At 36.5% G+C, this 15,034-nt stretch overlaps 1 protein-coding gene across 2 annotated transcripts in view; it reads left to right on the top strand.

Moving 5' to 3' along the window:
* LOC131688028 (uncharacterized) overlaps positions 1 to 5,378 on the top strand; it is a 338,374-nt gene extending 332,996 nt beyond the window's left edge. For both annotated transcript variants that reach the window (XM_058972155.1, XM_058972154.1), the window contains 4 exons: positions 1,502 to 1,827; positions 1,885 to 2,235; positions 2,529 to 2,813; positions 4,921 to 5,378. In XM_058972155.1, the coding sequence (XP_058828138.1) occupies positions 1,502 to 1,827; positions 1,885 to 2,235; positions 2,529 to 2,813; positions 4,921 to 5,117 (1,159 nt within the window). In that variant the 3' untranslated portion in view covers positions 5,118 to 5,378. The remainder of the gene's footprint in view (positions 1 to 1,501; positions 1,828 to 1,884; positions 2,236 to 2,528; positions 2,814 to 4,920) is intronic.
* The last annotated feature ends 9,656 nt before the right edge of the window (positions 5,379 to 15,034 follow it).

Raw genomic sequence — 15,034 nt, 5'->3', positions numbered from 1 at the left:
ACTAAAAAGATTTTTGAAGAAAAAATTATTGTGGTGTACTTGAACTGATCGGTTTCTCAATAAAAAAATGTTTTCTTCACAAAATACATGTTCACCAAAAAATTGAGTTTTGTTTTGTTCAAAATTTTAAACAAAAATTTATTGCAAAAAATCGAAAACTTTTTGATGAAAAAGGAACCATTCAAGTACAAGAGAATGTAAATACAATCAACTAAAAAAAATTTAAGATCGAATGAATAGTTTTTGAGATATCACGTTCACCGCAACGGCATTTTTCAAAAAACTTCATTCCGAGATAATTACGATTAAAGTTTTGTGTTAACTTAATTCATGGAAAAACCAGCGCTCTACAAACAGCTGTTACTTAAAATCTAGTGCTCTGATCTGGATGAAATTTCACACAGATACTGTACTTTCAAAATAATAAATATTTTTTTTCGAATTTTTTAGGTTCCATCTTTGTATATAACCCCTTAATGATGCAGGCTAGTCAAACTGATTTTTTTAAAGCCAATATTTGTTACTTCGTTATAATTATAAGGTCATATATTTAAAAAATAATTCTTGCAAAATCTGCCTTCTCGGCAAAATATAATTCTGACTACCTTACTACAATGAAGATAAAATAATAAATTTGAATTGCATTTTGTGAAAATGTTATGCTGGAATTTCTGTCACTGTAACTAAAAGACCTAAAATTACAGAACTTTCTTAGAAATCATGATGAATTATTTTTGAGCTAAATACAATTTTGCAAATGGAGAAATTTTGCCAAACAATTGTTTAATTGAACTGTTTATTTAGCTTGTTTGAACTATAATTTCGTTTGTTTGAACTAAAGCTATCAAGCAATAAATGTGTATTTTAGTTGAAATGACGGAAAAGTATTTTTATTAGTATAGGTCATGCATTTTTCAAAAAGCAGTTGTTCGGTCGTGCTGAACCCCAGATTTTTTCGAGGAAGTGTGATACATTAAATCGGGGTAGAATTGTCCGGAAAATCTGGAAATGTGATCATGTTGCATTAAAAATAGTTGGAAAGGAACTCCGAGTAAAATGATTATTTTTAAAATATGAAGATTCTGAAAAAATGTAATATTTTGCGTATTTCAAGATATCCCAAAAATTTATTACCACCAGCTTGTAATCCTAAGTTTACTCTAAAATAGACGTTTTTGTGTATAACAGCGAAAAACTAATTTAGAAAATGCCTTTCTCTAGCTCGTGATTACTACAAAATTTGTAAACTAGTGTTATATGAAACATTAAAAAAAAATTAATTGATAAGTTGAAACGAACTCAGATAATGAAACTTTCGCTTTGTCCTCATTCTGAAAAAGCTACATTTTTGTATTTTAAAAATTAGGCATATATAATACTTACTGTAATGCGATAATAATACGGATGCAAATAGTGCACCAGAGTCGTGCAATTATAATTTGAGTGTAATTATCCTATACAACTACAGATATTAAACAACAATTTATCTTTCTTTCCTTAGATATAACGATGGCGGTTACTATCCTGAAGGAGACCGGTCGATACAACGAAATACAAATGGGCCTCCCCCTCCACGTTACAGTGGCCATAATGGGACCGGAAGGGATCGTTACCGCGATAGAGCTACTTTGGAAAATGAGCGAGGCTACCAAGAACAAAACGGGTATGGCGATGACGAATATACCAGCACACCCCAGCAGATGAAACGTCAGATGCGAGCAGAATCAATGGGAAGAGAAATAGCTCAGCCGAGAGGATCTCAAAACTTTAGAAACTCTGAAGGAAACTACTCTGGCGTCTATAGAAACAATATACAGAAGTCGCCAGGTAAAATTTTCTTTTGTTACAATTAGGGGTTCTGAAGATACTTTTTATTTTTCAAAGCAATGAGAGCTCAATCACTAGACCGTCGAATGCTTCGTCGAGACCCCCAAATGATGGAATTCGACGAAGATAGTGGACCAGGCAAGACTCCAATTCTTTGCAACAAATACGCACTGGATGAAGTTCAGGAACGCAATAGCCCAGCGCGTGGTGCGGGTGGTTCAAGAGGAAGAGGTAGTGACATTCGACCTCCAGCGAATCCACGCAGTCAATCGATGCCTCGACATTCGCGCTATGGGGATCGTTTGATGCCTGATCGACTACCTTACTACAATGAAGATAATGAAGTGGAGATGCAAACTGTACGGAAACCGCACCCACCAGCAACGGGAAGACGTCGAGAGCGTCCTGGTGAGTTGTCATTTTTTTTCTTCTGATTATAAAATGATGCTGTTCGTGCATCGTTCACTGGTAGGTACTTAGCAAGCACTGCCGCGATGGCAATTTATTTCTCAGTAATCGAGCCGAGCAAATTAAGTTCTTGAGTAATAACTCAGCACTGATTATGCGTTTTTAATTAAAAACTGTTTTCGCAAATTTTCTTTCAAGTCTCTTGCGGACGATTTAAACGGCTGAAAATTATTTTCTTCCTTTCTATGTGTCTCTCTGGAAACTCGTTCTGACCGACCAAATGTGACCAAAAGTGCCATCACCGTCGCCACGAATAATGTCACCGATGGGATTTGCGATTCATCGACAGGCACGTCATCTGCAGACCGTCATCGACGATAGTTCACTGTACGACGACGATTGGGACATCCGGAGCGGAGAACTACCCCCATCCTCCGTCGTGCGGCCTGTGCCAATTTGGCTGTGCGTCTTTCTCGTTGTCAGCTACATAATTGCGGGCGCCTTCATGTTTTCCAAGTGGGAGGAGTGGTCTTTCCTCGACTCGGCCTATTTCTGTTTCATCACGCTAACCACCATCGGTAAGTAGTTGGAGCGCATCTAATTCTGCATGAGTTGCGGTCGTAAAAAGTGTCGCGCAATTATAGTTAATGCAGCGACGCTGGGAAATGTACTTAATTTGCTTTCAATTTGATTAAAAAGGCCAGGATGCGGCTTGCACGTGGCACTCATAACTAACTGACAGAAAGTCGCATGTTAACTCGCGTTGTAGGGGAAAAAGTTGTATCCGCGCTCGAGTCGATGATAGAGAATGTTTGGCTGTAATAATAATGCTTATTATTATTTTTATTATTGTTATGTATATTATCCTTGTATAAGATTTATTACTATTATTATTATTATTATTGTGATTCGTTTAACGTCAAAAGAGTATAAAGAATATTATGCCAATTTGGGTTTTGAAAGAAGCCCTGGTTTTAATGCGAATTCGGCACTAAACCCAGTATAATGCATATAAAGCGTTATTAATTCGGAGTAATAATGCATTGATCATCCTTTACGCCATAGAAGCTTGCATAATCCACCAATTGAGAATATATAGGTGAATTCAATGTTTGTTGGGAGTATTTGTTTTAGAAATAATTTTGACTAGCATACATGAAGCAATTCTCTTCTTTCAATTAAGTATGTAAGGTGGGCGTTCAGAATACATGCACACTGCTTTGATAGTGCACCAGGTTTAGTTTTTTCAAGTATATAGATAGACAATTTGGTATATTTTTCAGGAAATGTAAAAAATGTTAAAACTGAAACTTCAGCTGTTAGCATGAAACCTCAGCTACGTTTTGGTGACAAGAAAATCATTTGCGCCACTCCATGGCTGCGCTAGACGACGATTTGCAAAACTACGTTTTTCTATCCTTTTTCAATTTAGGGGTAATTCGGCCTCCCTGCAGGGCAATTCAGACCGTCAATTTTTTTTAAATGTAATTATGTTTACCTATTAAATCTTAACTGGAGAAACTCCTTAAGAAGCAATAAATAAATTGTGTTAAAAAAAATAATCTGAGAAGTCACAGCTGTTGATTGGCGCATCATGTATTTTCCTTGCTGTGGCGTGGCAATTGCGTGCGACGACGCAAGCCGCTGAACGATGTTTGATGGAATAGGAGGTCCGACTAGCCCCATACGTTTGCACGGTTTTACCATTACAATGAATTTTGTTTTGAGGATGACGAAAAAATGAATAACGTTGTTAAAAAACTGCAAAATGAGATTCATCTGGCAAAATTAATATTTCAGAATGGCGCTTCCACGAATATGTACAGCAGTCAGAAAATCTTAGGATGGTCTGAGAAATCGAGGAGGCCTGAATTTTCCCCACGGTCTTAATAACCCCGAGTCTCCATACTTTTCCATTTATTTATTTATTTGTTTATGTATTTATTTATTTATCTTTTTATTTATTTATTGATTTATTTCTTTATTTATTTATTAATTTATTTATTTATCTATTAACTAATTAATTAATTTATTTATTTATTTAGATTCAACTAATTTTTATTTTGATTTTTGATGTGCTGTGATTATAGATTGACAACTCGAGTAAATGGTAATTAGTGTATTTTTAACAGACGCATAACTGAAGCTTTTTCTACTAAACCTTCCCAAACTCTTCGGAGACCATTTTCGAATGAAGAGCGAGTAGAATGGGAGATTGAATGGAATAAACAAGAAGTGATATAAGTTCAGTTGTGATTTGAAATAATTCTCCGAAAACTGTAATTAATTCATATTACGTGTTAGCTCTTTTAAATTAATGTGATTTATCATTATGACGAAATAACTTTGCTTACCGAAATAAATAGCAGCAGCCAAACAAATCACTGATTATTTTTTTAAGAAATAACAAAACTTTTCAAGAACTGTCTCTCGTGCTGTCCCAGTCCTCCTTGGGCAAGACTGCCATTTGATCAATGAAAATGACACAACGCCCTGTCACCATCTGAACGAATGTGTACTTTCCTGTAGCTTTGCGTGCAACCTCATTCAGATGACGAAAATCTGTTCCAGTTGACTAACGGCCTTCTGAGCGCATTATTTTTCCGTTGACTAAATCCTTCATTTCTAGTCTTGCCGTGTTTTTTCACTTTTTTTTACTTTCTATTCATCTTTCCTATCCCGCAGGATTCGGCGATTTTGTCCCGGCACAGGGAGTGAAAAACGACTCGGAAATTTCCATCGCATTGTGTTCGCTGTATTTGCTTTTCGGAATTGCGCTGCTAGCGATGAGCTTCAATCTGGTGCAGGAGGAAGTTATCTCCAACGTGAAAAGCGTTGCCCGAAGGCTTGGCATACTGAAGGAGGAAGAGATGGACGATTGAGAAAGTTTTTCCTATCGGCTCTGGGTGACCTACAAGAGTGGTTACTCGCCCTGAATGAAGGGTGAGTTTTATGGGTGGTGCAGCGATGCACGGGTGGCACAAAGTAGTAGTAAACTTTTCGTTCGGAAGCGTTTGTCTGTCTGATTTTCCTTTCGCTCTCGTTTCTTTTTCCGGTTATGAATATCCATCTCCCTGAAACCGGGTCTGTTTATGCTGTAGAATTGAATGTAAATTGGAAAATCGATTTAGAAATACAATGGAAAGTGGATTTCATAAACTAGCTAGAATGTGGTTTGCCTTTGGTACCGATGAAGAAAGAAATCCTGTGCGACATGACTGTAATGTGAGTTCTTCTATTGGTGTTTCGAAGATAATTGCAGCGTTATAGTGGCGATGACATTATATAGCACCAATGCTTTCAGTAATTTAAGTAATCAGAATATAAAAGAAACTTTTATAAAGTATAGCATACTGATAGATTTCCTTAGAAGTTGATTGAAGCGATGAAATGTAGAATTTATCGTTACAACCTACTTCAAGCGAAATTTATCAGTCAGTAGTATTTATCGCACCACTACTAAATAATGGACGATGATTATTTACACTCTAGTAATCTACCTCCGTCTCTTAGTCCTCCTTTCTAATGAAATGAGGCGTCGTTTGAAAACTGCGTGTTAAATGGTTTATTCCAAACCATCGCCAATATTTGAGTATTGAGTAGCCGTATTTTGAACAATTTCGCATCATAAAACAACATACTAGCAGATACACCCGATTCCGGGATATTGTACAAAGTTCGCACAGTATTTCAAAAGCGCCCAGGTAGCGGAACAATGCAGATTTTACGTTCATTTTCCATTGGACTATGTCCGTACTGCTCCAGCGATGTGAACGGTACCGGTACAGTATCTAATTGCGGGAAAAGGACAGCTCGTAATTCTCATCAGTCTGGTTTCTCACCTTGCTCGGTTCACAGGCTAAAAATCGCTCCGCTACTATATCAGAGCATGCAATTGTGTGAAACGTAAACAAAAAATAAGTGACAATTCAAAGCTAGTTCACTACCCGATGCAGTTGATGTTGACTTTTTGACATGTAAGACCATCGAAATATTGAATGGAGCCAAGCAGAATTAGTTGCTTTGCAGAACAACTTGAAACGCGTCGTATAGACAATGACACTATTAAAGTAAAGCTACATGACCTGGCACCGCGCACTAATGCTGGCATTATCAAATAAATTATGTCAAAATACGGAATACTGGACTCCGTCAAGGAAGATACTTGGAGAAACTTCTTCCCAGGTCTCCGTAACAGCGTTCGAGTGACAAAACCTCCTACCTGGCCATCCAATGCAAATCAGACCAAGAAGTAACATATACTCAGCGAACAGTGATCACGCACCCAAGGTAACTCTCTATGTGTTCTGTGATTAGCCGCCACACCACGGAAAACCTTGCGCAGAAGTTGCTAAGGAAATTCTATCTGTTACAAGCAAGGCCGGCACACAGTCGTTGTAACAGTAACAAACACTAACTTAACAAGAATCGTGCCCAATAGCATTAAATCAACTACCAGTACAAACAGCGAATTTATAACGATTACGCCAAATGCTTCCAAATCAACAACCAACATCACCAATAAAGAATCAAATGCCAATAAAGAAGGATTTACAACAGCGATCCACAGCGATGTCAACATCCCAGTTTTAACTGAATTCTTTCAGTTTTTTACGCGATCAAATCAAACAGTTGTCTATGTAAATCTTCCAGATATTTGTCCAATTCTATCCAGATTTTCGTAGAGATCTTTTGATATCATGCAATTGTAGTTTATACTACAACATTATTGTTTCTTTTAAAAACACGTTCAACTAAATTGTTTTTAGTAATCATAGTTTCCCTGTCAAATTTTAATGCATCAATATGTCATAGAATGCAAAGTTAGCGAATGATTTGACTTAAAATGAAGACTGTTCTAATAACTTTCCATATAACGAAAAATGTCCATATTGGATAATGATATATTACATCCAGTTTTTCAAAGCTCTAGACTAATTTGAAAAAATACTATTGGTACTCCTAGCGACGCATAAGCATAAGAAACAAATAAGAACATCCGACCGTGTGCAACATTAATGCAGTTCCGATGACGATATAAAGGTGAACGAAAGCGCGAGAAAACACAGACCGAATGACCCCAAGTTTCCGCCGCAATTAATGAGTCACCGCCAAGCGAAAGGATCTCAATACGCAGCAGCAAGCTGCGTCAATTCGACCAGATGGACAGATATTTTGAAAATATATTTTTATTTTTATTTATTTTAAGAATCACAAAAGATAAACGGCTCAGTTGGGCTAACGCATTGATCCGTTTCAAATAAATAAAGGAAAAAATTGTACCGGTAAAACATCTTCCACTGTATATTAGTTATTGAAGATTTATGAAATGAAAAAAAATACAGTAGAAGCCGTGGAGAATTCATTGCAACGTTAATTACCTATTTCCTCAGATGATAGTAAACCAACCCTAAGTTTCAGGACTCTCTCAAACGATGTACCTCTAATTTATCTTATTTGTTTTATTCATTTGTTTACTATTCTATTCGTTATTTAAATTTTAGTCATGAGATTTAATTTTGTCAGTTAATTCAATTTTCATTTTAATCGTTTGTTCATTTTTATCGTTTTAAATATTTGATTCATTTTATTCTATCCTTTTTATTCGTTCTGTTTGTTTTATTAATTATAACAAGTTCATTCATTTTATGCCATAGACTCGATTTTTCATTTTTTGTGTTATGCGTTTTAAATGTTTCATTCATCGATTCACTGTTTTCATTTCATTCTTATCATGCATTTTATTATTCTTGCCGATTTTATATATTTCATAAATCTTGTTCGTTTTATTAATTTTCGCCACTTACTTCAAATTGATTCATATTGTGATTTCATTCCTTTCCTTCATTCCATTAATTTTGTCCGCACTATTCGTTTTATTCGTTTTGACTAGTTTTACTCGTTTCATTTATTTCATTTATTTTAGTTACTTGATATTTTTTTAATCTCGATTATAGAGGTTTTAACCTTAAGGTCATTCGCCTCTTCGAGTTAGAAAAATCTCTTATGAAAAATTTCTACCCTATTTGCGGGGTCGGGACTCGAACCCAGGTGCGCTGCGTACAAGGCAATCGATTTACCAACTACGCTACGCCCACCCCCACTTGATATTAATTTATCATTCACAATAATCATTTTATACATTAAATGTATATATTTAAAATTGATTGTTGCTTTTCATTTATTTTTTATGCATTATATGCATCTTTCATAGTGTTTATTTTATTAGTTTCCAACATTTCATTTATTTTGTAAGCGATGAATGTAACATAATGCACTTGCAATAACATACAATGGATAGATTTAACTGATCGCAGATGTCCAAATAAGCAAATAGGTTCTATTCGTTTCTAATTTTATTACACTTTTCAAGTTCCTTTCACTTATGTTTAAAACAAAATTCTTCAAACAGAACCTTGAATTACCTCGTCGTCATCTTTTCGAAATAATAATGAGAAAATTGATTAGCTTCACTAATTCATTTATAGGTATAACAAACGATGGAAATGTTCGAAAGTTTGCACTGCCTATTTTCGAAATATTTAAATAACGTTCTTGTATTGGAAGTTAAGTTGTAGATCATAAAAAACACATGAACAAATGCGCACCACGAGTTCCTCATGACGTTTATGCGGTCTGACCTTAATATGGCCAAACTATCCGTATGGTATTCGAAGAAACTTCACAGAAAGTACTTGATTGAAATTTTTATTTATTTATAAGAGCATTTTAAAAAATAATACGCGATATTGTATCATTGCAACCAGGGCAGTGAAACGGTAACGGTTTCGGAAGTGGGTTTTTACCGAGAGATTTTCAATTTCCGTACAATGAAAATATACATACTCGATGAGCGAGTGGTTGATCAGACAATTACATAAATTTAGTTGATTCGCGACGAACAGACGTACAGTAATTTTTAGTTACAGTGTAGCCAAATATGCTATATTTCCAATTTAAAACTTTAACTGCATTTTTCTCACAATTTGTGTATATTTATGTTGAAAATTATTATGCCATTATGTTTCCCAGAGAGTTTTACATAGAAAAACATTTAATCCATCAAGATAGCTCCGACACAGCCATTTTAAGTAAAATCACAGAATTTCTTAGCACGTTTCTCGCTATATCTCAGTAAACAAGCTAGACACGAAAGCGTTTGTCATAAGATAGCTCAACAGCGATAATTTCTGAAGAAATTTCTATTTGAAACTTACTGTAAAAATTTGCTACGCACCGCTTGAATTTGTGGAGGCAGTCTCATCGATGGCGGCGAAATTAAGCTTAGTTCAAACAACGGCAGAATGTACGAACGCCATGTACCCGATAGCATGCCAAATACCAACCGATGTTCAGGCAGTAGATCGTAACAGCAGAATACTTACCTGAAAAAGCAATTTTAGGTTTTATACAACTGCTCATTTTTGAGTAAGGTCGCTTTTCCTAAAATAAATAGTGGTACACCCAAAATCCGACGGGTATGTTTCTATTACTTTTGGGTAAGATTTTATTGTCTTTTCGGCAACAGACCACGCAATTGCGCATTGCGGTATTAACTCTCCGGCACTCGCGCCGTTGTATTTTGTGCAACACCTTCAGAAAATCTAGTGAAATCTTCTTTCAGCATCAGCGGCTGCTCATGCGGAGAGCCATTCGCGTGAGTGCCGGAGGGTTAAACTCATATTCTTGCAAAAGTAGTAAACAGTGGAATGACGAATTTCGGTTGTTGTTCATGTATGTGCTTTACACAACCAAACACTTTTTGAGTATGTGTCAACCTCGGCTCTGTTCGTATGTAGGATTATTCGGTCGATTTCTATGATGGTGTTAGTATCGGGTCAAACTAACCGGAATTCTTGTGGATTTCTGCCCACATTCAGGCTGGAATCTACCCCAATATTGGCAGAAACCAGGATTATTTTTACTGGATTGTGAAATAAAAATTATAGGCAGTTTCCGGATCCGGACCAGTTTTCGTATTCGGACCAATTCCTGAACCCGTTCCAGTGTTGTGACTGTTTTAGTATTAAACGTCTTGCTATTAGAGAATTTTTTCTTATTACCGTAAAAGTATTATGGCCGATGCATAATAATGATAATTAAATATGAATGATTAGTGTAATATGAAGGGTCATATCACACTGTTAGGTGGATGCAATCAATTTTTTAATGTGAGATTGGGACTCAGCGACCCAAAATTTACTAAAGAAATATGGTTTTGTATCGATGTTTGCATTGCATATATTTATGACCACCTCTCTTAAGGAATGGTTCCACTGTGCGATGTTTGGGTGTAGGCAAGCATATGAGGCACTGTTTCATATACGCCTAAATATGAAATAAATAGATTGCATTATTTTAAGAGATCATCCCATAATTTAAGAAATGCCCCAGAACTCCTACTTCTTGTGTTCTGACTAAGATCGCAAAAAGTCCGTTTAATTTCTGAGAGTTTTGGACATCAGATAAATTGCACAAATTGTATTCTGCATAGAGCAGAAATCTTACTAATATAGTAAATTGAAAGGCCAAAATATTCCAAAACTCCCTTTTCTCATGCGTGACGAATGAATTTTTTTTAAAAGTCATGTAAATAAAAATAAAGTAAAAAAGTCCTTTTTCTCATATATTTTTCAGAAACATACATGCATCCATTGAAACATTAACAATTTTAACTTAAAATAAAAAGGAAAAAGAACTATAATTTTATAAGTGCTAGTTCAAAAGTTTTAGCATTTAAGCGGTTTCATACCTTTCGGCGTGGAAAAGTTGAAGAACGTTTGAATTTATTAAAAGGCATAAAGTTCATTACAGCATTGATTTATAAAAGTATATTGAGTATCAGCGGAGTTATGGCTTTTTCCCGAAAGCTTTATTTTATTTAAGAGCCTTGTAGTGATCACGATGGAAGTTCATCAGATCAACTGAAATCCTAAAACTCAAAAAAATCCATTAGCTTTGGAGCATTTTTCGCACCTTAACGATTCGTTCAATAAATAAATTTTCCTTGCATACGTGAAAGTTTTTCCCAAAAAATCGATGTTTTAAACTATAATTTCACATTAAAAAATTCGTATCTGTGAAACAAAACTTTACACATTAATGATTTACACAATCATTAAAATACGAGAAAAACTAATTACGAACAATTGAAAAGAAAATTAAAGAAAATCGGTTCAGTTATTTTCCGGTAATCGTGATCACGGAAAATCCATTTTCGAAAAAACAATATACAATCGTGTAATAGATTAGATAGAGAATAGCCATACATAAGAAGTAAGTGAGCGGCTTTCAGATTATTTGGGCCGAAACGCCAACATACAACGTAACTCAACTAAAATCAGAGTAAGTCCGTGGACACCAGCCATTAAATTGTATTTTTTGGGAAAACGAGTCTACACCAGAAGTAAAGTATGTATCAAGGTTTCACAAAAATTGTGCTTGTGATGCTATGGAAACAGGCGTGCTGCAACTGTTCAGTATAAATAAAGATTATAAACTAAGACCTTGAATACCAGTTCTTTTCTCAGCCCAACACATTCAAATAAAAGTAATACTCTATTTGTTTATTGAGAGTGTCATCACAACTCATGTCATTTATCTGAAACCGCTTCTTCGCGTATATAAACAGTGAAATTCAAGCGTTTAAGCCACTGCACTGTCGAAAGCATACATCTCGCTCAATGCATTTTACTCCAAGGCAATTGTGCTACAGTCTGCATACAGTGGAATGGGATTCCCCACGCTCTAGGGATGCAAACTTCCCACTAGATTGGAACTAAACCCGATGCCTCTGGTTTGAAGATGTTCGACAGTCACCCCCTGCAAAATCAAGACCGCAAGTCGATACGATGATAACAAGCTCTTTCTGCTAGTCGTCAGCCTAAAACCCGCTGCGGATAGGTAGTTAAATCTAGCTTGACAGGCGACTGAGAGAAAGTTTATTTGCAATTTGTGTTGCAGTTTTGTGAGTAACCTATGTACCCGTAACTCAGGATCGTGTGCAAGGGAGGTTCTGGGATGAGCAAAAATCTTTGCCCAGAATGGTTTTGAACGAATGTTGAAATTTAATTAATTATCTGATCAGGGAAAACTAAATTATCTGATCAGGGCAAGGTGATTAACCCTGCGAATTTTATGTTACTGCACAGATAAAAAATTTCATGTGAAATTATGCTAATTATACTGCACATAAACGGAACGCGACAAATAGTGTAAATTTATGCGTGTGATTAATTTTATATTGGCCACAAATCGTGCTATAAATAACATGTGTATGTGTAGGTGACTATACCGGCATAAAAAATCCCCGTAAAATAGTACCTTGAAGACTTGACTGACAATCATTGACTCGCCGAAGCACCTCTTACTGAGTGAGCTAAAGCGACACATAACAACGTGACTACAAAGGAGCGTACATAAGTTTCGCTTGCGTGAACAATCCAAGCGCATGTAGCTGCGGATCGTGTATGTATGGATATAACGCAGTTAGTTTTTCTCTCTGATCACCACCGTATCGTATAAAATCGTGTAAAAATAATATATTTTGACTGAACGTTGAATGAATAGCCTGTTAGTCTCGAGCAGAATAATGTAAATTTCCATAAGAACATACAGTAACATCGAGTGCAATAATAAATCTAACGCGCTAGGCCGAGCTGGTGGCATTCGTGTCATTTCCATCGTGGTCAAGATGGTCATATTGAAATTGTCGCGAATCTCATACATTAAGATAGCTCGATTATCATCGTAAGACAAGTCCATGGCATACAGTGGAAGTTGAAGAACCAACTGAGGTACGATGAGTATGGAAACAATGTCAATAAGTCTTTGCCTTTGATTCGGATTTGACAAGCGACAACTTCAATACCTGGTACCGAACAAAGGCTAATCCGATTGAAATAATAGCAGATTTTGATCCCCACAACGCCCCTACATAGTGTTTTTGTGGCTCTGACGAATACTGTTAAAATTGTGGAAGATCTACGTCCGAAGTTAACCAGGTTTTCTATAATGCAAATACATTGTGTAAAGCTTAGGAAAATAATAGGAGTGACGCACTTACTTCGGTTTTGTAGACACACCATTAAATATCTGTCCTCTGAGTAGATTCACGATTACAGAGAAGCAGGTTATATCAGCAGTCAGCAAATTAAAATATTCCGTCATTCCTGGCCATGACGACATACCTTCATGTATTCTCAAGAACGTATTATTTGCCCCGTTGACAATTCTTTTCAACAGTGTTGTTATCCCGCCAGTTGGAAAAAGTCAATTATGTTTCCTGTATTTAAAAAAGGAGATCGGCGAAATGTTGAAAATTATTGAGGAATTACATCGTCGTGCGCTTGTTCCAAAGTGTTTGAGATCGTGGTGATGCACTCTGCATCCAGTCAAAGTTACATTTCTCCTGACCAACATGGATTCATCCCAAAAAGATCAACTTTTGCGAATCTCATTCAATTCGTCTCACTCTGCTTACGAAATATGGATGCTGGTGTTCAGATCGACACGGTTTATACTGGCTTGAAATCAGCGTTTGACAGAGTTGACCACCGAATACTTTTGGAAAGATTGAAGTTAATAGGCGTTTCTATTGATCTGATTCATTGACTCGATTCGTATCTGAGTGATCGTAAACTTATAGTGAAAATTGGATGCGCATCCTCCACCCCGTTTTCAAACAAATCGGGCGTTCCTCAGGGAAGTAATTTGGGCCCACGCTTGTTTACACTATTTATTAATGATCTAGCTACTATATTACCACTTGGGTGTCGCATATTTTATGCTGATGACGTCAAATTATACATGATGGTCAAGTGCATCCGAGATTGCTTAGTTTTGCAATAGCTCTTGGACAGATTCGATGACTGGTCTTCAATAAACTTGCTAACAAATTACAAATTCACTGTAATATCGTATCACCGTAAGCATAAGTTAATTTCGTATGACTTCTGTATTGAAGATCAGAATCTTGAGCGTGTTCTACAAGTGCACGACCTTGGAGTCACTTTGGTGTCGGCACTCACGTTTCGACCTCATTACGACCATATCATTAACAAAGCAAACCGCCAGATGGGATTCATGTCTCTGTCTCCGTTCACTATACTGTGCCTTGGTACGGTCGATCCTAGAATCTAACTCCATGGTATGGTGTTCGTATCACTCAACATTGGTAGCCAGGATTGAAGTACTACAAAGGAAATTTGTTCGTTATGCACTGAGACGCCTTCCGTGGCAAGACGTTATCAATCTTCCGCCATACGAAGATCGCTGCAGATTATTAGGTCTACACTCGCTGGAAAAAGTAGAAGAGTAGCCCATGCTGTTTTCGTCGCTAAAATACTTCTTGGTGAGGCAGATTCTCTGGAGCTATTGAGCCAACTACACATATATGCACCCGCACGTATGCTTCGTCAACGAAACTTTTTGCTTTTGGAACATAGGAACTCTTTGTATGGTTGTCATGACCCTATTCGCTTCGTTTCTGCCACGTTCAACGAAGTGTTTGCGGATTTCGACTTCGACGTGTCATCTACTACTTTCAAGAACCGGCTATTAAGGAGCTTTTGGTTTGCTTGAAATTTAGATGGAGTCTTTCCAGAAAACTGTTCACGATTCTCTCCGCATTTACCGCTCCGTGCCTTGTTTCTACAATAGGTAACTAAATAACTCTATTGTTTGTACAAAAAGGCGAACAGCTAGACGAACTCCGTTCAAAAGAACAAAGTTTGGAAGAACAGATCTGGCGAAAGGCTCGAAATGAGGCCAATGGAAAACAAATTGTTTTCTTATACTC

The sequence above is a fragment of the Topomyia yanbarensis genome, chromosome 3 (assembly GCF_030247195.1).
Source record: "Topomyia yanbarensis strain Yona2022 chromosome 3, ASM3024719v1, whole genome shotgun sequence".
Lineage (NCBI taxonomy): Eukaryota > Metazoa > Arthropoda > Insecta > Diptera > Culicidae > Topomyia > Topomyia yanbarensis.
Note: the sequence above shows the minus strand (reverse complement) of the source record. Positions and strands in the feature narration are given on the sequence as shown.